This window comes from Amborella trichopoda, chromosome 8 (genome assembly GCF_054954075.1).
Source record: "Amborella trichopoda isolate Santa Cruz 75 chromosome 8, AtrichopodaSantaCruz75HAP2 v2.0, whole genome shotgun sequence".
NCBI classification, from domain to species: Eukaryota; Viridiplantae; Streptophyta; class Magnoliopsida; order Amborellales; family Amborellaceae; genus Amborella; species Amborella trichopoda.
This window is the reverse complement of record NC_142343.1, coordinates 1,433,265-1,457,572: the sequence shown is the minus strand read 5'-3', so window position 1 is coordinate 1,457,572 and position 24,308 is coordinate 1,433,265. Positions and strand designations below refer to the sequence as shown.

At 38.4% G+C, this 24,308-nt stretch overlaps 2 protein-coding genes across 11 annotated transcripts; both read left to right on the top strand.

Moving 5' to 3' along the window:
- The first annotated feature begins 669 nt into the window (after positions 1-669).
- Positions 670-18,923, top strand: LOC18437885 (Pentatricopeptide repeat (PPR) superfamily protein). Of its 10 annotated transcripts, none has more exons than XM_020669491.2 (8): positions 670-961; positions 1,071-1,187; positions 1,763-1,836; positions 5,979-6,072; positions 12,567-12,710; positions 14,810-15,022; positions 18,067-18,508; positions 18,597-18,923. In XM_020669491.2, exons 1-7 carry the CDS (start codon positions 935-937, stop codon positions 18,259-18,261), a joined length of 864 nt encoding a protein of 287 aa, XP_020525150.1. In that variant the 5' UTR covers positions 670-934; the 3' UTR covers positions 18,262-18,508; positions 18,597-18,923. The 10 variants fall into 10 exon arrangements, with proteins under 10 accessions (XP_020525150.1, XP_020525151.1, XP_088729323.1 ...); XM_088873197.1 differs by having other exon boundaries at positions 704-925; XM_088873200.1 differs by having other exon boundaries at positions 840-961; positions 5,906-6,072.
- A 2,263-nt stretch (positions 18,924-21,186) lies between these two features.
- Positions 21,187-23,517, top strand: LOC105420949 (Tetratricopeptide repeat (TPR)-like superfamily protein). Its single transcript, XM_020669670.2, has one exon. It carries the CDS (start codon positions 21,945-21,947, stop codon positions 23,451-23,453), a length of 1,509 nt encoding a protein of 502 aa, XP_020525329.1. The 5' UTR covers positions 21,187-21,944; the 3' UTR covers positions 23,454-23,517.
- The last annotated feature ends 791 nt before the right edge of the window (positions 23,518-24,308 follow it).

Here is a 24,308-nt window from a genome sequence, read left to right as displayed (position 1 = left end):
TTTCACAGCCAGAATATTGTCTAGGAAAAAACCCATCTCTAATCCATAACTAAACTAGACAGATAACTTTAAGAGCAACTCATACTTTATTTCACTAAAAAAGGAAACCACAAAAAATATATTGTGACACCTAAGTTATTCAATTTGATACCTTATGAGTGGGAATGATTGTGACCTCCATGTACAAAATATAAACGGTTTATTTGTAAACAATCCCATTTTGAAAACTTGAATTATATTTTTTCTCATCTTCATACAACATCTAGAGGTCGAGATGATCGAATTGAAGGTTTTTTAGTATCGAAATAACATCTTCCAACAATTTTGTGAGGTACGACTTAATTTGATTATTTAGGGCCTCGGCCTTATAGAAACTTTTAAATTATATTATTAGGTGGCTCCTAAAATTTCAAAGGGTGCGGTTTGTATAAATCCGAGGCTCTAAACAATTAAAGTAAAGCCTACCTTCAAATAGTGTCGAGAAATGTGGTCTTAATACTGAAAATCTTTGTGATAGCCTTAAAATATATTTTCATATTTAATTATAAATTAAAAATTTGAAAATCTTGAAAATTGACGATAAAAAAATATGTTACAGGATATACTATTTGAAAAACTTGAAATCAATTTTTTTTCTTATTTCAATGTATTTTGATGTCAAGATCAATTTGAGGATATTTGGACATCAAAATAACATTTGCTAGTGAAACTTTTGAGGTGGGCTCTAATTTGATTGTTTAGAGCCTCGGTTCTATATAAATATTTTCTAATTTCAAATTAAAAAAAGTCCCCAAATAGATCTTCCCGCCGATTAAACTATGCTCCTGAGGGAACATTAGACGTGGCTTTTTAAAATTTCATACTTATTCGAGTTAGGGCAAACGTCAATTGTTTCAGACTTTCAGGCAAGCAAGGCATCGAACAGGTTGAGTCCATGGTGACCCTGACCCAACTTTCGCAGGTTTAATTAAGACGGCGTGTCTCTATCTTTCCTTGATTTTTATGGGTATTTGAATTTGAGGCTCTCTCTCTCGTGGTTTCCATAACTTTTACTGTTATTTATGTTTCAGGTTTCAAGCATTAATTTGGGGTTTTTAGCTGGGAACACCAGTCATTGTCACCGGAAAACAAGTTACCTCAGAATTTCGAGAAAAAATGGAAGATGGTTTCGATTGTTTTCTGGCACGGTATGAATTTTCTACTAGTTTTAACTAATGGGTATTTGATTTTTTTGGTCTTATAATTTTTCGTGCTTGTATGAATGGGAACTGTAGATCCTTTTATAAACATGTGGTTTTCACTTTTCTAGATTATTTTTCTAATGTAGAGGCTTAATCCACTAATCTCTGTACATTTCCATTATATAAATGTGAACTCGAAGCGTGAGAAGTTACTCTTTAAGATTATTAGATGAAATCAGTTGTGTAATCATTCACTTTCTGGTTATTTAGAAAGTAGGTTATTCGGCTTCTTTTAGTATATTTTCAATGAGATTGCATTTTTATGTGTACTTGGCGTGCAGTTCTATTTTGTATTTTATCCAGACATTGATTGATTGAATCTTTTGCTTTCTGATTTGATTGGCAGAATTCTGATTAGTTTTAATGTTTCAAACTCTATTATATACTTTATTGTAATTTGATGCCTTTTTTATCTTCTGAGCTTGCTTGATATTTTTATAATCTGAAACATTTCTACACAGGAAGATATTTTATCTGGATTTTGTTGAATTAGAATAACATATTACCTTCTGAAAATGCAGAGTGCCCAATTACAGGATTGGGACTGTTCACATGATTCAAGGAAAATTGCACCGTTGATTACACCGGTTGATGAGTAAGGACTTGAAAGTTCTATAATTTATTTGATGCATTTGTATTAGAAATATTTCTTATGAGACATTCTTGTAACATCAAGTTAATGGAATGTTAAAACCCTAAAAAAAAAACGAAGTTAATGGAATGTTAAATAGTGATTGGAATACTAATCAATATACTGAATAAAGCTTTGCTAGTAAACTTAAATAAATGCAATCTGCACAGATGTTTTCTCCAAAATAATAATAATAATAATAATTTACTGTGTACTTTCATCGAAGTGGTGCTCAGGAGGATGAGGTTTAAGAGCATTTAGAATCTAAAATATGATATAGATTGACATATATGGAGATTTACTTTGGTTCTCTTCTCTACCTCTCGCTTGGTTAAAACTTCTAAACTGTTTGAGGAATGCTCATATGTATGAAAGTTTGAATGTGAGACAAATGATTCAAAATATACTTGGAATGTGACCTTAGCAGTTATTCTTTCAAATGATGACGCTCAAGGTTAGTTTCTTGGTTACTTTTTAATGACTCCAAAAGTATAATTTTAAAGTATTGCAAAACTATATGCAAGTTTTGTAAATCCAGTTCAGATCCACCTCTTAAAATTCTCTTGAAAGGTGTTCCAGGAACCTAACAGAACTAGAATGTGACCCAGCTTAACTAAATTCACAAAAACCAAAGTAAAAACTTTCAAAGGATTGTAATGGGATTCCACTTAATTTAATATCTTGCATAAAGGAAAGGGAACTCTCAAGATACAGGTTTCAAGCCTAAATGTGTGTGTGTGTGTGTGCGCGTGTGCGTGTACTCTGAAGGCTAAATTTTAAATGTTACAATATTTTGAGGGAGCATGCTGTGGTTGATCCCATTAAGACTAGTGATGTCGCTCAATCTGTGGATTGACAATTGTGATAAAGAAAAACAAGTAAATTTATGTCCTTCTAGGGTTTTTTTTCCTATGAAGAACTTCATATCACTCTAGTGCATTATCAAAATGAACGAGGCCGTGTTTGTGGAAAGCGTAGAACGCTCAACTTGTTGGCAAGCAGCCATGCATGCTAGCCAACCTGCGTTTTGAATGATTTTGCGTGAAGAAAGATATATTAATTTATATAAGATATACAAACATGGTTGTATAGCAGTCTCACTAGAAACTCACCTTGCCATGTGGTGAGGCCAAGTAACTCGGCTGAATCCCCGAAAACTGCCACTTATTTTGGTTTCTACCTTCCTGATTTTTTATATATAACCATACATTCATCTTTCCAAGGGTATTTCCAAAGTTCTGTATCATTGGAAGTTCATCACTGGGGATCTTGAGGCTAAGGACCTTATGATTATTATATAATTTTGTTGAATGTGCCACAAAAACACCCCAAACAGTGATTCTAGTCAGTTGAATGGTGGAGCCCATGGGCATTTAAATTCAAGTGGCATAATGCAGTAAATACAATTAGATCAATAGGCATGTATATTGATGAAAAATCCTACTGCCTGGTTGCTTAAGTAGCCAAAAGAACTAAATAGGGCCTAGGTGGGGCCCTATCCGGTAATGTACTTGGGCGCCACCTAGGCTGCCTGATGGAGCCCCTGGCCAAAAAACAGGCCTTCAGCCAAGGGCTCTCTCTCTCTTCCACCCTCACACTCATATACACACATAGACCCATAGTCTTTCTCTCTCAACCCCCCACCCCACCCCAACTAAAAATAAAAAAGGACAAAAAGAAGAAAAAAGAACCCCTACTCTTGGGCCACTTAAATATCTGGGTGCTGGCCTAGGCCGCTGAATTCGCCTTCCTGAACATTGGCATGAATCTTCTTACAATTTGTCATGAGAATGAGCTACATAGAAAGTTTATGTAAGTGACAAATATCATATGAAATGTAGATATAGTCTAATAGAATACTCCTGGCAATGGGCCAGGTGGGGCAGCCCTAAAAAACTAGGGCTTGGGCCACAAGATGTGGCCCGAAGGCTGGGCCAGGGCTGGGCTACCATGACCTAAGGGCCAGGCTTGGGCTAGGGCCGAGCTTGGGCTAGGGCCACAGCAAGACTGCCCAAATTGGCCCAGCATGGCCCTGACATGGCTAGGGCCTCTTTGGCCGGGGCTCGGGCTGGCCCTATGGTGACTGGTGCTAGCGCTGTCAGTCCAGGCTCCTCCCCTTACCAGTCCTATGATAAAATAGTCAAAGTTTTTGGCTCTTTGCATGTTGTGGCTTATTCATTTTTTTCGTAATTCCTGGATAGGAGAGTTAAAGAGCATAACTGTACCACTCTTTATTATATAAGTTGTATTGGCAGGTTCTGTTTCTTCATTCTTTTTTTGCATCACTGATACCAAACATGATGTAGGATATTTTGACCATTGTCCATAAACACATAACTTACAGGTCTAAGAAGTGTTCGGTCAGTGTTTTTAGTCCTGTATCTTTTATGACAAGCCTTGTATGTAACAAAAGCCTTGTTCGGTCATGGTATAAGAATCTAGAACTTGCATGTAACAATTAGCTATTCAGTGTGTTTGTGTGTGTGCATGTGTGTGTGTGTCTCTGTGTGTGTGCAATTCGTACTTGCAACCTTAAGCCTAGATGCATAGTCTCACATCACTAGGTGATAGAGTTCCATATCACTAGGTGATAAGGGAGAAACGTGTTTTTACCAATCCAATGTCAGAAAGAAGTGTTTCTAACATGCGTTAGACACTATTTTTGGATTTATTTAGAGAAATAGATTAGACACTAGTAGAGGTGGTTGTACTTTTTCCTTGCCAATTATCATGGTTTTATTTGGTTCTAATTTCTCACAAAATTTCTTGCCAATTTATCAATATTTTGGTCAGTATTAATTTCTCCTGAAAATTTTTGAGTTTTAACGAATTGATTGGTGCTTCGGGATTTTAAAATTTAGAATATTACCAGGCTAGTTGGCTGGAGATTTTTCAGGATGACATATATATATATATATATATATATATATATGGGAAAAGTTTATATAAGGTTGTAACCTTAAAATGTAGAATCACAGATGCACCTCAAAAATCTATCGGAAATGTTATTTTAATGTCGAAAAAACCCTCTAATCGATCATCTTGACATTGAGATGTATGAATATGAAAAAGAAAAAAGGTTTTTGAGTCCTGGAAATAGTGCATCTTGCAATACATTATCTAGACCGTCCATATTCAAGATTTTTATATATTTATAGATCTATTTGATTTTAACCCTTTTTGGAATTTAAAATTTTCTAATTAGGTATGAAAATAGATTTTAAGATAATATTAAGAATTTTTTATAACAAACTTACATGTTATGATAAAAATTTAAGGGTTGCCTTAATTGGATTGTTTAAGGTTGCAACCTTACAGAAACAGCACCCTATATATATATATATATATATATATATATATATAATCATTTTAGAAGCTTTGTAAATATGAGTTTTGAGTTTTAACGAATTGATTGTTACTTTGGGATTTTAAAATTTAGAATATTAACAGGTTGGCTGGAGATTTTTCAGGATGACATATATATAATCATTTTAGAAGCCTTGTAAATAAGAATTCAAATCTAAAAGATTTTGGATTCTGTTATTTATCATTTATATTTGAATTTTGATAAGCACAGAACATGTCAATTTTATCTTATTTGTAGGGGTTAGATATTGCATGGTTTAGCCAGTACCTTTTAGTAGGGGTGTTACAGCTTTAAGGCACAGCGCAAAATTGTGGGTGGTTTGTCTTTTTTTTTTTGGTTATTTCTTTATTTTATTCTTTTCTTAATTTTTATAATACTTTGTAATTAAAGAAAAGACTGAAGTCCTCCCTGAATTGGCTGAGGCATTGAAGTGCTTCTCTTCTCCAGCCAAAATGAGCAGGTCTATGACACAAATTTAAGAACATTAATGTACAGTGCTGTTTCTACTTTCCCCTGATTTGATCATCATTCTTATTTGGAACAGTCCTGGAACAGAATTTTTTACCTGTTTGGAACTTATTTTCATACAAATGATTTGTGACATATTTACTAAAAGTGGGCATGATTTCCATTTATTCTTGATAGTGATACCTTTCTTTGGGGCAGTTGCTTGGATATGAGAGGAGCTATTGCATCCAAAATTTTCACTATATTCGTGATTGTTACCATTACTTGCTAGGAAGCCAAAGAAGTTATTCAAGAAAGAACACCACCTCTGGATGAAGAGAGATTCAGCTGGGTCTAGCCAAAAGGCTCTCAATCTAGTGCGAATTGTAAGTTATTTTCGTAAGTTTCAGGCCTGCAACACTTGTCTTGTTTGAATGGATGTAAGAATTTGCCTCTTCTGATATGATGCTTTAGGTTTTGAACTTAATATGGAGATCAGTTGGGGCAGGCACAGTCATGGTGGGTTTTATCTGTCATTGTAGGGCCAAGTTGTCATCAGAATCAGATTGAATATAAAATGTTTAGAAGGTTATGGTTGCTTCGTGGGAATGTAATTGAAATCATTAGTGTCTGCATGCAGCATGCGGCTGAATGCATTGAATATTCCTACAAATCATGTGAAAGCAGAATTCCCAGAAACTGTGGTTTATATTGAAGTTGTCCTAGGAATTGGGAAAACCAACATCATGTTCTTTCATCAAATAGGATTGTTACACAAGATCATCTAAGCCTATACCAGACATATTATAAATAGATAAAAGGTGTCCTATCAGAAATTGTACTTTGTCAGGTTAAGAAGTCATTGGTGGATCAAGGGTTACTTTTTTTTTTCTAAAGAAGAAAAAGAGGAAGACAGTTATGAAAAATGTGATAGCAGTATTCATGGTCATTGACTATCTGCTTTCTTTTTCGTCCTTATCAACTTGTCTCCCTTTCTGCATTGTATGGATGGATCATGACATTAAATTCTTGGTCCGTATTCAATGCCCTTGAGGCACACTGCACCAAGAAAACATAGTGGAGTCATGGACTGAAGATGATGATGCCCATCTTCTGAAGGGTCTTCTTTGCACAAAAACCATCTTTAGGTGCTTTTCATCCTGCCCAAGCTTTGGATGATTCATGGGTTTTCTTTTTAATCCAAGGGATAAAGTTCTTAAATGGCATGGCTGGTTCTAGGTTTTCTCTGTTCCCATTGATGTCACATGAGGCTTAAGACTTTTCAGAGTCTGTATATCTTAGGAACCTTTGTGCCACTGTGATATATCTTCTCTTATGGGAATAATGATGGGGCAGTTTCCCATGTGGCTACTTATCCTATACAAGGGTTTTGACCTGTAGTGCTCGTTGTTCACAATCTGTGAGCATGTTTTTGTGCATGCTTATCAAGGGTTTTTGGCAACCGTCAGATCCTGGTTGGTTTATGGCCTTCTTTCATCTTTCAGTGTAACCTGTTATAAAATCATTGTTTGAAAATTCAGCCTCCTGGCCACCTAGGCAACTGGGAGGCCAAATGGTTTCGCCTAGGTGGCGCACTTGGCATACTTGCTCCAAGGCGCTGCCTAGTAGGTCACCTCAGCGAAAGGCAAAAAAGTAATTTTACCCAGTGGTGGGGGCGAAAGAGTTTTGTGGGGCAAATCTAGCTCCCCAATGCCTATGTTCCCAAAAAAAGAAGAAGCATAAACACCCTTAAAAAATAATTGAAAAAAAGAAGTTAAGGCTTATAAAAATGGTTAAGAGCTCAAGGCCCTTCTCTCTTGCTCACAACCATTGTTTTAAAAAACAATCTGCCCGGCGCCTGCCTAGGCGGCCTGGACCAAAAATCCGCCCGCCTAGACCCAGGCGGCCCCTACACAGCTGTACTTGGGCGGGCGGCTAGGCGTTTTTTCGTTTTTCTAAAACGACGGGGCGCCCGAGGTTCTGAGCTCCCGCCTAGGTGCTGGGCTCCAGGCAGGCCACCTAGGGGCCGCTTAGCATTTTTGAAACCTTGCTCACAAGCCTATGTGCTCTCTCTCTAGGTATAAGAAGACGAGGAAAAAGAACGTGCCCTCCAATTGTTTGATATGAGGCCTCTGTCTCACACACAGTCAGTCACATACATACACAAACACACACGGACTCATATTTTCTCTCTATTATATAAGAAGAAGAAAAAGAAGAAGATGACCTCCAAATGTTCGATGTGAGGCCCCCATTTCTCACGGACTCATATTTTCTCTCTATTATATAAAAAGAAGAAAAAGAAGAAATGTCCTCCAAGTGTTAGATGTGAGACAAATACGCAAAGGTTGTTTATGGGTGCTCACCTCGGTGGCTTCCGTGGTGTTTTTGAACATTGTATAGGATAATCAAAGAGGAAAACCCAAATAACCCTAGCTTTGTGAGTTCTAAAGTAACAGAATGAATATGAAATGGATTGAGTGTTTGTTTGCTGAGTTATTATGCCTACCATGCGTTAATGGTGTAGCAAACCCATCTACAGTTGTTGTTAAAGTGGAAACGTACGGTTGACTAATATCCATCAAGTAGTCTATCTCGCATAAAGTGTGAACCACTTTAATGCACTTCAAGCCATCCTGAAACTCATGATTACAAGCTACCCTAATGGTTTTGATTTTTTTTTTTGAAGAGGAATGGTTGTATTGAAGATAGGAAAAATACATCAGACCTTCAAGGTGACCCACAGGTCGGGTCCCTCGACAAAAAATAGGCTACCCTACAGAAGGGCCCTGTACAAAAATTATGTGGGGCATAATAAATCTGGCCATCACAAAATGTACAAAAAGGAGAAAGTAGAGAGCCACAGGGGCACCAAGAGTAGGGTGAAGCTTCCCATACTGTCAAGTGTTCAAAAGTGCTCCCCCCTTGGCCAACTGGTCCGCATAGGAGTTAGACGTTAACCAAATGTGTGTCCAGGAGACGTTAATGTCCCTGCATATGTGTCTAACCTCATAAAAAATTGAGGCAAGGTACCAAGGTGGAGCCGCGTGACCAACACCCCAAGAAATAACGTTAAGGGCATCTCCTTTTAGCAAGAGGTAGTGGCCTCAGTCGTGGTTGAACAATTTTAGACCAGTGAGGAGGGCCAAAGATTCGGAGTATTTGGAGTCAGCGTGGCCTATGCTCTCTGAAAAGGAAGCCAAGATATTGCCTAGGTGATCTCTAGAGACCCCCCCAACTCCAGTAGGTCCGAGGTTGCTGAGAGAGCAACCGTCGAAGTTTAGTTTTATCATGCCGTCCATTGGAGGGACCCAGTTTGAAGCAGGAGAGGGTCGAGGGGGGCGGAGCATAATGATATCATTCCATCGGGGTAGGAGGGTCGTGGTCGCGACCCCGTGAAATTCCTTGCGGTGGGTAGCCCAGAAAATGACTTGGGAGATGATCTTGTGGAAGAGAGCTGAGTTGTCGCACTTAGTGCCCTGGAAGATCCAAGAATTCCTCTCGGTCCAAATGCCCCAAATGGTTGCTGCCACTGAGGCCCACCATAAGGTTCTACCTGCCTTGGGCCAGGGGATGTCCACATAAAGTTTAAACAGATATGGGATGGAGGCCGGGGTAACTCAGGTCAGGCCGAAGTGGCAAAGAATCCTGCCCCAAAGTTCAAGTGCAAAGTTATAGTGGATGGAGAGGTGTGGGTTAGACACCTCCTCGTAAAGGCACATTACACAATGATTCGGGAAAGGTATACTTTAGAAGTCACTGAGGGTGGGGAATGAGGAAAGGTGGGAGGTTCCAACAGTTTCCTATAGTAGGAAGTTACCGTGAAAGTTCCAGAGGGGGAAGGGGTCCAGACTAGGTTATCGAGGCTAAAAACAGCAAGAAAAGAGGAGTGCAAGAGGGAAGATAGAGAGAAAGTCCTCAAGTTCGGTCTCAGTTAAAGCTCGTCTAAAGGTTCGGTTCCAAATCCTTTTGTTGGCTGAGAGTATCATCTCTTCAGCAACCGAGGAGGAGGCGTTGGTGGCTAAGTTGAACAAAGAAGGGAACTGATCCCTCAAGGGTGTAAGGCCAAACCATAGGTCGGACCAGAAGAGGACCCTGTGGCCTTCCCTAGCATGAAATCTGATACCATTTCTAAAACCAGGGAGGGAGGAAAGAAAGGACTTCCAGGTCCCTGAAGGTCTGCTGGGGGTATCGGTCTCCGGGAGCCAGCGATCGAAAGATGTTCTGTACTTGCAATGCACTTCTGTCCATAACAAGTTGGTTTGAGTCACCAATCGCCACCACCATTTTCCAAGCAGGGCTGAGTTTTGTTTTTTGAGTAAGGGAATTCCAAGCTCACCAAGGTGCTTCGGTTGGCAGACTTTATCCTAGCTATAAGGTGAAATTTCTTCGATTCTGCTTCCCCAGACCACATGAAGTTCCTCATTAGCTGTCCAGCTGACTAGCAACAGACACAGGCATATGGCAGAGGGACATATTGTACACCGGAGTGTTGGCCAGGGTGGCTTTAATGAGAGTATTTGTACCCACGAAGGAGTGGTATCTTCCTTTCCACCCTGCTAGGTGACGGTCCACTTTATGATGTGGGACCATTGCCTCTTTTTGGGTTTCCCTAACCCCAGTGGCATGCCCAGGTAAGAGGTGAGCAGGTTGTCGACTTTACACTCCCATTCAGGGATAAGGGCTCTAGTTTCAGCTTGGGTAAGGGCCACCCCTATCATGATAGATTTTTCCATGTTGGCTTTAAACCCTGTGCCATATTTAAAGCATTTCAGGAAAATGCGAAGGTTCTCAATTTCGTTAGGGGCAGCATCTAAGAAGACCAACATATTGTCGGCGTACTGGAGGTGGGGGAGACCACAGGGCCTCAAGGACTACTTTTGAAACCAGAGAGAAGACCAGCCTGATACATTTTAGAAGTGTATTGACTGAAGATCTCTGCTGAAATTGCGAAGAGGAAGGGGGCCGGAGGCCCCTGGAGGATGGGAAGAAACCTTTAGGGGCTTTGTTGATGAGGACAGAAAAGTAGGGGTTAGAATAGCACCCCCTCATCCAGTTCTTCCAACGCACCCCCAAAACCCATTCTTGCCATAGTTTCTTCCAATAACGACCAGTCAACGTGGTCGTAGGCCTTTTCCCGGTCAATCTTGAAGATTAGACCAGGTTTCTTGGCCAGGTGCCTGGAATGTAAACATTCATGCGCCACAAGGACGCCTTCCAAAATCTACCTCCCTTAGATGAAGGCACTTTGGGAACAGGAGAATTGTGCTCTCCAATCTAGCGCTTTGCTCAGATTAAGAGGCACAACCCTATCTCTCCACAAATGGTTATCCACTGAAGGGGCCTTCAGGAAGCAGAGAATCTAGGTTACCCTATCCTCCTTCCCCCTACATGCTTGGTCCCCTATCACCTTCAAAAGAGTGGCCGAAGCCTGCAGCAAGTTGATTGAGATCAACTGGAAATCTCTGGAAACTCTTCCCCTTGGTTCTATCAGGCTACTTTTGGAAGTTCTGGACCCCCGTCTCATCCCCCCTTCCATCTGGCTAGAGGTTGACAGAGCTTATTTCCGCATCCGGGTCTCTTGGTCTACTGCTTCTCCACCTGCTGCCGATCTTTTCAACCCATCGAAAGGTTACCCCCAAAAACAGAACCCTAACCCTTCAGACTAGATACCAGTTGTTGCGCCACCCCTCTCGACTTTTCGTATTGAAGGTGTTAATGATAGATCTTCATGAATAGAAGCACTGTTATTCCCAGAAGCACCATTTATTTATTTTAAGTTTCCCAATGGAACCATCGGCTGAGTTTATTTGGTTTCCAGTGGATTACCCGTCACTTTTGGCTTTTAAAATCGGCAAAGGATTGGCCCTGCCTTAGACCTAGTTCTATGGAGATTACATATTTTAGCATTCCTTTGGGTACTGTGGCTGGAGAGAAACAATCATACTTCGAGATAGTTTGGCATAGAATAGTATGGCCATTAGATAAATTACAGTTGATAGTGATTTCCTGGGCTAAGTTGTGAAAGGAATTTTAGTAATCTATTGCATGGAGAAAAAAACCTGAGCAGAAAACAGTGAAAATGGATTCCACCTAGCCAAGACACTTTGATATTAAATTCTATTTAAAAAAATTTAGATATACAAGTTCTTATATTAAATTTCAATGGCGGCCCTTAAGTTAATCCTGGCCTATCTGGTGATGTTCTTAAAGACCACCATGGTAGAAAAACTTGTGACCTTTTCTAAGACCTTTCAGCATATGCGATTCCAATGAGGAGGAAGTTCCGGCCCTCCTTACTCTTCTGCTCAACCTTCTGCCAAGGACCGGGGAGGGGGGGAGGAGTCCACATATTCATGGAGTACAGTTGAGGTTGACGGGATCAAAAAATGCAATTTCATGGGCCAAGGGGGGGTCCAAATATTCATGGAAGCCTGTGAACACTTTTTACCAAATCTCAACACCGCCTTCCTGCATATATTGAGAGAAGCAAATGAGATTGTGACAAATTGGGAAATGATGAAAGTATACAAAATCATTCTCATGGTTGCCTTTGTGATGCCATAGTGATTCATTAGATTCCCAAAGCGTATCTGGCATTTGTATGTATCGATTATGATATTTCTCAAAAATAAAATAAAAATTCTTCTCATTGCTGGTATTTAAAGCTACTTGCTATTGGAGTATCTGGTTATCCTTGATTTCCAGAACTATTTGCCTATCTTGTCACAGATATCATGATAATATTTGTCACTACATCCATTGGATGTATTTTTAATTACTCTCACCTAAATTGGGACGTGACTATCTTTTGGAGCATGATATCTTTTGGTAAGAACAGTTTCTGGCATTTTATAAATGAAGCAATTTCTTTTATCAGGTTTCAAGGGTTTCAAATGAGAAGGAGGCTATTTATGTAGCATTGGATGAATGGGCTGCTTGGGAAACTGAATTTCCTGTTATTGCTGCAGCGAAAGCTCTGGGAATTTTGCGCAAGAGAAGGCGATGGCTACGGGTAATACAGGTGTGGTTTTTGTAGCTCTACAATTCTTAAGCACTTTACGGATCATGTTAATCTCATTCCTTTTATATACATGATAAATTAAACTTTTATTTGTATAATTTGTGACTTTAATTTTCAGCATGCCACCATATCCATTCACAATTTTTCTGCTTTCCATGCAGTGTTAACATTCATCAACAGTGACATTATTGCTGATTGTTTGTTGCACTAATAGACCATGACCTGTGAAGTACACGCAACTTTTGTTCTTTGATTCTTTCTAAAATCATCTTTTAAGATTATTGTGGAATTAACCGCGATTATGTCTTGGAGGTAAATTTCCGTAGTTATAATTTTGGGTCTATTGTTCAATGGTTTCTGCTTCTCATAAAAATGAAATGTTGTAGACATTTTTTGATGGGCTTAGCACAAAGCCAATGGAAGTCGTACATATAATCAATTCTAAGGTTTGGGTGAGCATCAGGTAGAGCTTAGGGAACTACCCAATGATGGTCGGGTAAGGGTGCTTATGGTCAATTACAGTCAGGAAATGTCTTCCTCAAGTAAGAATGATTTTTTAAGACCCATGGGTCTGAAGGATATCACCTTGCTTTGCAAGTTCAGATTTTTCATTAGGGTGATCGCTGATACAGGGCACTGTTTTATGGCGAGCCAACCAAGGCTAAAAGGAGAGATGATTTCTTAGTCGATAGATATTTACAGAAATATGTTTTTTTTTTTTTTGACAAGGTTACATAACATAGGAATGGAACTTGAGACGTTGGGCTATGAAAACCTAGCCTCTATCATCTGGACCCAAGCCCGTTTCCTATATTTGCAAGAAAAATATGTTACTACAGGGTTACAGGAATTCTGGGACTTCTGATTGCTTCTCTTTTCTGCTGTTATTTTTCCTCCAAATATGTATAGCTTCTCCTTTCTTCGTTATATTCAAAGCATAAATAGATAAAATAGTATGAATATGCCCCCTTTTTTTTTCGCTTATGAAGTATTTCATTCTTCATGAAGGCGCCTGGTCTTTCTTTGGATCTTTTGCTTTTCTTACTTTGTCTTTAGAATTAACTTCTCCTCAACACCTCTCTGTCTGGTTTAATTTACCGTGGAGTTCAAATTTCCATGTGGTTCCTAGAATGAAGAATTTCCTAGATTTTCATCTAGTAGATGAATGTCCTTGATTTTTGTCTAGTATCCATGGAGTCACACTTAACAGAGTTTTATTGAAAACTAAAGGGAGGCTTGTGTTGGTTCAAACTTCAACAAAGATAATGAATTGAAGGATATGAAGAATGAAAACTCAACTTCCAATGGCACATAGGGTTTGAGGGGTGCACTCAGAAATTTGCTAGCTTAAACATTGTTATCATCAGCTAACACATTTATTTGTAGTTTGATTGGATGTACATTTCACCCCAACAATGCCTAAGATCCTTCGTATATCTGGTTCCTCTTACATGTTGAGCTGTATGATGTCCAATGCTTATGCTATGTCTGTCTCCTATCATACTGTTCTATTTATCCTTTCATTTAGAGAGTCTGTATTGCCCTTCTCAATTATTTTTGAACAATAAGGCACCTCCTGCCTCCTCTGTCCTTTCCTGGTGTACTGTATGTTTATGGCAGCTGTAAGGTTTTCGTTTTTGTCCATATTTAATTCATTCAAGCTGTGTCATTATGGTTTTTCCTTTTATGCCTTATTTTTTTTTAACCATTTGCATGGTTTTGCAGTACTTTCCCATTCTGTGAATTTATATTTTACTAGATCCTTTTTTGAAAATTGATTGATCATTTTGAATGATTTTTTGAGTATGCTATTTGCAAAAGAGAATATGGATCAGTTCCATCGTGCACTTCCATTTACAGTTTTCTTCTCTCACTTGTCTTTCGAGTTTATTTGTTACATATTTCTCTTTGAAACTGTCGTACATGCTGTGCATCAAACTTCTTAAGCTTTATCTAGTCAGAATCTGAATGAGCAATCCAATGCAGTTGAGTATATGTTTATGAACGGATCTTTTTAACATGGTGTATAAATTGCACATTGCTAATACTGCTGGACAGGGAATCTTTCACTTATGTACCATGAGTTGAGCTTTTTATAGGTTTCTAAATGGTTGCTGTCCAAAGGTCAAGTATTGACAATGGGAACATACGATACCCTATTATTGGCATTTGATATGGATGGGAGGGTTGATGAAGCTGAAACTATTTGGAATATGATATTGCACACATATACACGCTCGATCTCAAAGCGCTTATTTTCTCGGATGATGTCTCTATATGATCATCACCACATTCCTGATAAGCTCTTAGAGGTACAAAGTGAACACCTATGAGTACGGATAGTTTTTATCTTTTCACTGTCCGCCCTTTTCTCTCATAATGAATGTCATGCATTGGGTGCAGTTTTTATTTTAAATTTCCGGAAACATGCAAGATCTTTGATCACACAAGGAACTTCCAACCAGCAAGTTATATCTGAGGGTCAGAATGACCACGTGAATATTTGAGAGATTCCAGAATTTATATATGTATAAAACATTCTTAGTTATAAATGAAAACTTGAGATTTCTCTCGCCTACATTCATATTAGTTTCAAGAGTGGATACCTGTTTTAGGGGACTCCTAGCTGAACCAAATTATCAATGAATCAATGTTTGAAAATTCGGCCGCCCAACTGCCTAGGCTGCTTGTTGCATAAAACGCCTAGGCGGAACCTAGGCGGCTTGCATTTAGGCACTACAGTCAAGGCAGCCACCTAGGTGCCGCCTTGACATAGGTTGCCGAGGGCGGAATACGGTAAAAAATAGTAATCCCCCCTCCCCCCTTTAGAAGGGGGGGAGGTGGGGGGGAAGGGTTTTGGGGGACATTCTAAACCCCCAAAACCAAATCGGTGCCATCTAGAGAGAAAGAACTCCCCAAAAACCTTTATTTTGTGATATATCGAAAGATCAGTAAATTTTTTATTTCTTCCAAAATCAAAGGCAATGCTTCGTGGTACTTTTCTGAGCTTCTAATGGTCAATAGTGAGGACTTTTGGCGATCGAATAGATGAGGTTTATGCCATTATGATAACATTTTGAGTTTTCTTGTTATAATGTATTATGTTTTGAATCCTTTGATTTTTCTTTTTTTTAGCTTTTTTTTCTTTTTATGATATATTTACACTTTTGTAGTTGAAAGATTGATTTTTTTTGTGATTAATTGATTATTAACTCGTTGGGACGATGAAATTGGTCCTATATTGATTACTTTTATGAATAATTGGTTCTCATCTTGTACAATGTGTGATGTTTTGATATCCTATTAGCTTTGTTTTACTTTTTTTATATTTTTACATATTTTGTAGATGGAACATTTATCGACTTGGACTTATATTTTGTGAATGGTCATAAACTTTGGATGAAATTGATATTTTGTGAATATCTGATATCCAAAACCAAATCTTATAGATATTAATTAAAAAATAATAATTATAATATAACTTTTATCTTAATTAATAGTCCCTGCCCTATGTGGTCAGGCCCCCAGAATGCCTAGGCGGGCATCAAAACCTTTTGAAACACTGCAATAAATCTAATGATCTAAGATTTTATCTTTTTTAGGAATTGAACTTCACAAAATAAGGGTTGGAGTGAGTAAATATGCTGCAGTCGTTGACATTCAAAACCCTGCAAGAAACTTCAGAGAAATGCTTGGTGGCTCTCAGCAATGAAAAGAAGTAAACTTAAAAGGAAATTAACGCAAACATAGAAAATGTAGGCTTGATAGCACATCAAAATAGAAGAAAATGAAATGCAAAATTCAGCTAAAACATACACTTAGGACTTTCCTGTTACCTTGTAAATGATTAGTCCAAGTTAAGGTTATTCCCAATTACTAATTGGCACTTCACAGTAGAATAAATGGTACACATCTTATGCCATGTAATGTTATGGACTTTTACACCCAACATGAAAATTTAAACAATACGATCGAAGCTTGAAATTGAAGGGTATGATTAAGGTCTGCTTGGTTCTAGTTTATTTTCTTTATATAAACAGTTCCTAAGAGGAGCAACAGCCTGTAGATCATTGATAGATACAATGGAGGAAAAGGAAAACAGGTAGGGACAAGCTTTCCAATAAAGAATTAATGCCTTATTGCCTCTGATGAGTTAAATACACAAGATTATCAAGACATACAAGATACACAAGATTATCAAGACATACAAGATACACAAGATTATTCCCAATTACTAATTTGCACTTCATAGTAGAATAAATGGTGCACATCTTATGCCATATAATGTTGTGGAATGTTACACCCAACATGAAATTGTAAACAATATGATTGCAGCTTGAACTTGAAGGGTATGATTAAGGTCTGCTTGTTTCTAGTTTATTTTCTTTATATAAACAGTTCATAAAGAGGAGCAACAGCCTGTAGATCATTGGTAGATATAATGGAGGAAAAGGAAAACAGGGAGGGACAAGCCTTCCGATAAAGAATTAATGCCTTATTGCCTCTGATGAGCTAAATACACAGGATTATCAAGACATACACCCACAAGCTATTCCCTAGAGGAATTGGTACATGTTTTTTGAGGATGTACACATTAAACCGTTGTTCTACATGATAGAATTGGTCCGATACCATGTCAAGAGTCGTATAAATTTGGTAATGTGAAAAGCAGGCCCATTTAATCCTGAGGGATAAACCTCATGTATATAATTACAATTAGCAAAAATGTATTAGCATATCCGTAAAAGATTAAAAGATTATGCTGATCGCAATGGCTATAACCGAGATAAAGTTGCTATCCATGCCCGATGTCCCTGGTACCTAGAACAGCTGTTCAACCAGAACTTTGCAATTTCCTGCAATCTACAGATTTTTCACAAGCATTCCTGGTGCGAGGTAAACGAAGCAGTGGATACACTCCCTAAAGAAGGGGCTGTTGACCATAGTTTCATAGTAAACAGACCGTAGTCCTAAGCATGACTTTTTTGTTTATTCCAATGTAAGAAACTTTGTTCTTTTATGGGTTTTGGCTGTTCCATTCTGCACAGACACAGCCATACGCAAGTTGTACACCTCTTTATCATAATACAAAAATCAGTTTAATCCTCAAAAAGAAGAAAAGAGATAAAATGACCATCTTATAAATGGAAATACACAACATCCATTGACACATCATGGTGAATGGATGACCTTGTTGAAATTCATGATTAGGGATGTCAATCACATTGTTTTCTGTTTTATTTGAACCTGACGATCTATTCTAGCAATGTTACACACTATTAATTCTGTGTGTGGCCTGTGTTCCAAAGGCGTGAAATCTCTTCACAATTCTAACAAATGTGTTTAATTTTCTTAGGTTTTTGCTGACATGGAAGAATTAGGGGTGAAACCAGATCAAGACTCTGTGAGAAGAGTTGCACGTGCATTCCAGCAATTGGGCGAGGAGGAGAAGCAGAAGCAAGTGTTGCAGAAATATGGCTTGAAATTGAAATATATCCATTTCAATGGAGAACGTGTCAGAATCAAAGCAGGAGAAAATTGGGATGAGTGACAGAAAAAGAAAGCCTGAAATATACAGTATCATTCCCCAGAAAGACCTTCAAAGAATCAGATGAATGATGGTGGCATGAACGTAACCTCAACCTGAAGATCCTCTGATGTAACTGTTACATCTGTGGCAAAATGGCAGTGATAGGCTGATCTCCTATGGAATCTGGTTCACTGAGATCTTTTAAGCAAAAGTTCTTGCAGTAAGTGTTTCCATCTCCAGTTCAATCCATGAACTGCAAAATGTCCAGGTATGTTTAATTTGACATTATATTTTTGGGAGAAATGTCATATGATATGGTTCATGTCAATTTTGATACATTATGTTTTCATGTTCAGTTCATAGACATCTTTGAGAAGCTCAATCAATATTGGCATCTGAGTGGATTGGAACTGGGAACTCTTTGAAATTTCATTTTAAGGACTTGAAGACCCTGCATGTGTTTGAAGAACACACATGTGATGGGATGATCTTTGGAGCATGTTCCTCTTTTGTACTCTACTCCATTAGACCACATAATAGGCAGGGAGTGGAGCGGTTTACATGTGGCATCGAAGTTGATCTCAACTGTCTGTGTGACTTGATCAAGCTTTTGTTGAAGTTCAAAGATGTGAACATCAAATCCCAAAAATTAAATGGAGAGATCTGATTTGGATTTTTCAGTATAACATCCATGGATGGTGTTACTTCTTGCGTCCATGAATTTATTTTGTCTGGAATTAAACTATCCAATGTACTTACATGCTCGCTGATAAGATTCATGCCTATGTCTCCAGTTGCTTTACTTTCGGAATGAACTAGGGGGGGAAGAGAGAGAGAGAGATTGTTATGCATCTAATGAACTAGGGGGGGAAGAGAGAGAGAGAGATTGTTATGCATCTAATGAACTAGGGGGGGAAGAGAGAGAGAGAGAGATTGTTATGCATCTGTATGTAACCAGTTGCTTTACTTTCGGAATGAACTAGGGGGTAAGAGAGAGAGAGAGATTGTTATGCATCTGTATGTCACCAGTTACTTTACTTTCGGAATGGAGTAGGGGAAAGAGAGAGAGAGAGAGAGAGAGAGAGAGAGATATGCCGATGAACATTGAATAGCAGGAACTGAATCCAAGTAACTTGTTGCATACAATGGGGTAGGGCCTTAGTTTTGGATTTCCATTTGACAATACGGGTGTTGGGAAAAGGCTTTGATTATGATGAATCTCCCTTTGTAACCAAAGGTAGGTTAAGTTATTTGGAAAAGTTTTTGGGCTGCATTACTGTGGCAAGTGTGGAAGGGAAAAAAAAAGGGAGGGTTTTTGAAGGAGAGTGAGGAAAATATTAAAAGGAAGAGTTTGGCTTGGCTTTGGTGAGTGAGGAATGTTAGGTTTGTCTAGATTTGATCTACAGTTTAAAAATTTTCTATAAGGTTGCAACCAAATTGTAGAATTAAAGAAATAATTCATTGGAAAATGTTATTTTAATGTTGAAAAACCTTGTAATTGATCATCTTGACATTGAGATGTATGAATATGAAAAAAAACGAAGAGTGCCATAAATATTGTCTTGTAACACATTACCTTGACCGTCCATTTTCAAAAAGTTTATAGATCTATTTGATTTTGACTTTAAAATTTTATAATTAAGATAAAAATAGATTTTCAGATAATCCTAAAAATTGTTTACACCAAAATTACATGCTATAATAAAATTTGGACATGTGCCTTGTTGGATTGTTTAAAATCTTAATGAAATTATGGAATTGGGCATGCTAAAGGAAAGCTTGTTAGGGATTGGAAAAGTCTATTAATAAAAATGATTTTTGATTGTAGCTCAGTTGGCATTCTTGGCCTGCTGATGTTGGTGGGTTAGTTAGGGACCGCACATGTTCTATTCCTGCCACTTGCATCGGGCCACGTGGGGAAGTTTCAGTAGAGGGTGTCGTTGGCATCAGATGCATCTGAAGCTGTAGAGGTAAGGCGCACCTTCAAATTTCATCATGGTATATAATTTTCACGTAAAATGTTTTTAGGATTATCTCAAAATTTATTTTTATATCTAATTATAAAATTTTAAATTTCAAAAATGGTTAAAATCAAATAGATCTATAAACATATGAAAATCTTGAAAATGGACGGTATAGATAATATGTTGTAAAATGCACTATTTTTTAGACTTAAAATTTTTTTATTTTTCATGGTCATATATCTCGACGATGTCGAGATGATCAATCAAAGGGTTTTTTAACATTAAAACTACCTTTTTCTGATGGATTTTTGAGGTGCATCTGTAGTTCTACAGTATAAGGTTGCATCCTTACGTAAACTTTTTTCCGGTGGAGCTTGGATCTTTATTGACTGGAGTAGGTATTATCATCAATTATGGCTTGGGAAATATTGTAGAGATAGAGGGTGAGTCTTTGAATATTATTAATTAAATGAGGAAAGTTCCTTTGACTTTGAAATTTATTTGGTTCAAAGTTATCGATATGTGTAAGAGAAAGAATACTTCATTTTTTTTTTTTCATGTTTATTGGGAATGGAGGCGGATGATTTAGCAAATGGAAAGGTTGGGAAGGTGCATTTGTTTCTCCACCTTAGTTATTATCTTTTTCTATTATTAAAATTTTCATAAACTTCATCAAAAAAAAGGTTATGAACGGCAGAAAAATCCTTCTATAAATCATTGAGTTTGGAAGAAAATATGTGGCAGCCAATGCAATGCACCTCACCTGCGTTATTATGATCTCTTGGCAGTTTGCTAATCTTTAGGGAAAATTATGGGATCCCCAGTTCAATGTTCTTTCTGTAATGGAAAAAGTTTATGTAAGTTTGAGGCTCAAAACAATCAAGCTAAGACGTACCTCAAAAAATTTATTGGAAGAAGTTGTTTCGATAATGAAAATCCTTCAAATCCAATCAACCTAACCTAAGATACATGGATGTCAAAAAAAACGTGGATTTCAAATTTTGAAAATAATACATCTTGTAATACATCATCTAGACCATCAATTTTCAATATTTTCAAGTGTTCATATATCTGATCTATACTTTTTTTAAAACCTTAAATTTTATAATTAGGGATAAAAATAAATTTTCAGGTCCTCATAAAGATTTTAAAGGCGTGATTCTTTAGGCCTCAAGCTCGTACAGACATCACCCTTTAATACGCCAGTTGAAAAATAGTAAATATCTTCCCTTCCCCTTTGTTCTCTCTCTAATCTTCCCATTCAAAATTTCTCTTCTCCTCTCTCTCTCTCTCTCAAACTTTTCCTATCAAATTTTGCTCCTCTTTCCCCTGATTCTCTCTCAAACCTTCTCGGGTCAGGCTCAATTCATTATTTTGGAACGAAGTCGACGGCAAGTTCCAGCACTCCAACTCGATTCAAGACTTACCGATTCCCTCAACGTGGTTGAGCTAAAAACTTGCATCATGCACTCTTCCTCATAATACACGTTACATCACTGAGGCATCACCATCCTTTCTCAACACGGACGGTGGGGATGGACTGATGTTCATCTCCAGAGTCCTGGGGGATGAATTTATCCAGGTTCCCAAACTTGGGTGTAACAATTTGAGCTGATTTTCATTGAAGATATCAAAATTTGAAGGGGAAAACACCAATTTAATGGATAAGCTCCACTCTCCAATTCACCTTCCCTTATTTAAAATAAGAGAGAAGGACAGATTTGATTGATATAAAGAAAGATGAGATATGGGATTGTAAATCTCATTACCACCAGATTATTTTCATCTCTGAAACTGAACTCCACTGGTTTGTCTTGTGCTCTACAGAGTTACATTGACTCAAATGCCCATTTAGAAGGACAAACTCTGCATGCTTTTATTGTAAAGGCAGGTTTCAAACCAGACATTTATTTATCCACCAAGCTTCTCATTCTTTATGTTAAGTCGAACAATTTGAAATATGCTCGACAAATGTTTGACAAAATCCATGAACCGACAATCGAATCATGGAATGCAATGATATCATGTTATTCAAGAAATGGACCAGCAGAAAAAACTCTGAATTTCATTTCACAAATGGCTAATTCTGGCCTAAAGTTTGATGGTTTCACATATGCCAGCATTTTGAGGGTCTCGGCGCTTATCCACGATTTGGGTCTTGGAAAACAAGTTCACACACAGATAACCAAGAACGGGTTTCAGTCAGATGAGGTTCTCTACACTGCATTGATAGACATGTATTCGAAAAGTGACAGCATATCATGTGCTAGAAAAGTCTTTAGTGAGATGCCTGAAAGAAATGTGGTCTCTTGTACAGCCATGATTCATGGGTACATGAGATGTGCATGCCCCAATGAGGCCCATGAAATATTTGACGGCATCCATGAGAAAGATGTAGTGGCATGGAATGCCCTCATAGAGGGTTATAGCAGTCATCCAAATTACGCTTTGAAATCATTGACGGCTTATGTTGAGATGCAACGGTCAGGATTTCGACCTACTGTTTCGACATTCTCTAGTATAATTGGAGCGTGCATTATATTGTCTGCCTTAGAACAAGGGCAAATGATCCATGCACAAGTTATTAAGAGCGACTCACGCCATGATGTTCGTTCTAATAGTGCTTTGATCGACATGTACGCAAAATGTGGGGAAATTTTGGAATCAAGAAGGGTGTTTGATAAGATGCCTCACAAGAATATCGTATCGTGGACTGCGATAATTGATGGGTATGGAAAGCATGGAGACACGAATGAAGCCTTGCGGCTCTATGAGAAAATGCTGAAGTTCGGTATTCAGCCAAATCATGTAACATTTCTTAGCATGCTCTCCGCATGTGGCCACACCGGACTTACCCAAGAAGGGTGGCAAGTATTCATGAGCATGAGAGAAGAGTATGGGCTCGAGCCCAAGGTCGAGCACTATGCTTGTATGGTAGATATTCTAGGGAGAGCAGGGCTTTTGGATGAGGCATTGTGTTTTATAAGAAAAATGCCAGTTGAGCCAAATGATGATGTATGGGGTGCATTGCTAGGGGCTTGTGGCATCCATGGAAATGTCGAGATGGCAAGCCTAGCAGCAGAAGAGCTCTTCAAGCTGAATGCGGCCAGGCCAGGGTCTTATGTTGGTTTGTCAAATACATTTGCGGCTGCCGGGAGATGGGAGGGTGTGTCTAAAGTACGAGAGTTAATGAGAGAGAAAGGTGTATCTAAAGATGCTGGATGCAGTTGGGTTGAGAGAGAGGCCTGATAGTTTGAATATAACAGGCATTAGAAAGAAAAGAGAGGCATGTGGAATGAACCTCCAGTCTCAATACCTTTTTTTGAGAAGATTCACTATAATTTCATTACTGAATAATAGATTGTACAAAAAAATATGGTGACCCAAAAGTGTCCAAAGGGGTTTACAATGCGAAAAAGCAACTCTGAGAGCAGGAAAGAAATGGGTGGTCACGAAAACCTGGTCCCCAATGGGTAATAATTGGAATAGGCCCCCTCTTGAGGGAATCGAGTTGGCTTCTTTGTAGGCATGGCACCAAGAAATTCTGTAGCCACAGGTTATACGTGACATCTCGTAAAAAATGTTGTTGAGACGCCAAGGCTACAGTAGGAGTTGAGATGCCCAAGTGTTCTTGGTCTCCCTCGACCACTACGTCAGGACTCCAGGTGTGGTCAAACTTGCGAAGGCTCTCCAAGAGGGCAAGGGCCTAAGCAAGAGTTAAGTCCCAGTCCCATGGGGCACCTTCACTAGATGGAAAGAGACCCCCTATTCCGGAAGGTCCTCGGTTGCGATCGGAGCAACCATCAAAATTGAGCTTAATAGATCCTGATTCAGGTGGTGTCCACAATGAGGCCTGCGAGATTGTAGGACAGGCTAGTTGCATCAAATTCAACTAGTTGCAGAATCAGTGAAGGAGAACTCCTTGAAGAGCTTGTGATTGGTGGCTTAGAAGGCCACTAGGTTCCTAACTTTCTCAGCCAACTGTTTGACCGTGGATCTCTGACAGTGGTCTAGTGTCAATGTGTTTTTGTAATGCTGATCCCATACGGGTAATTCATATACCCTACATCAAATGTTCATCCCAAAAAAGAGACCCATGCAAAT

Coding starts and splice junctions, on each gene's coding strand:
- LOC105420949 (XM_020669670.2), top strand. CDS start 21,945: ATGAGATATGGGATTGTAAATCTCATTACCACCAGATTATTTTCATCT.
- LOC18437885 (XM_020669491.2), top strand. CDS start 935: ATGGTGACCCTGACCCAACTTTCGCAG. Junction 1,188..1,762: donor TTCGATTGTTTTCTGGCACG/GTATGAATTTTC, acceptor CTGAAAATGCAG/AGTGCCCAATTACAGGATTG. Junction 1,837..5,978: donor TTGATTACACCGGTTGATGA/GTAAGGACTTGA, acceptor ATTACTTGCTAG/GAAGCCAAAGAAGTTATTCA.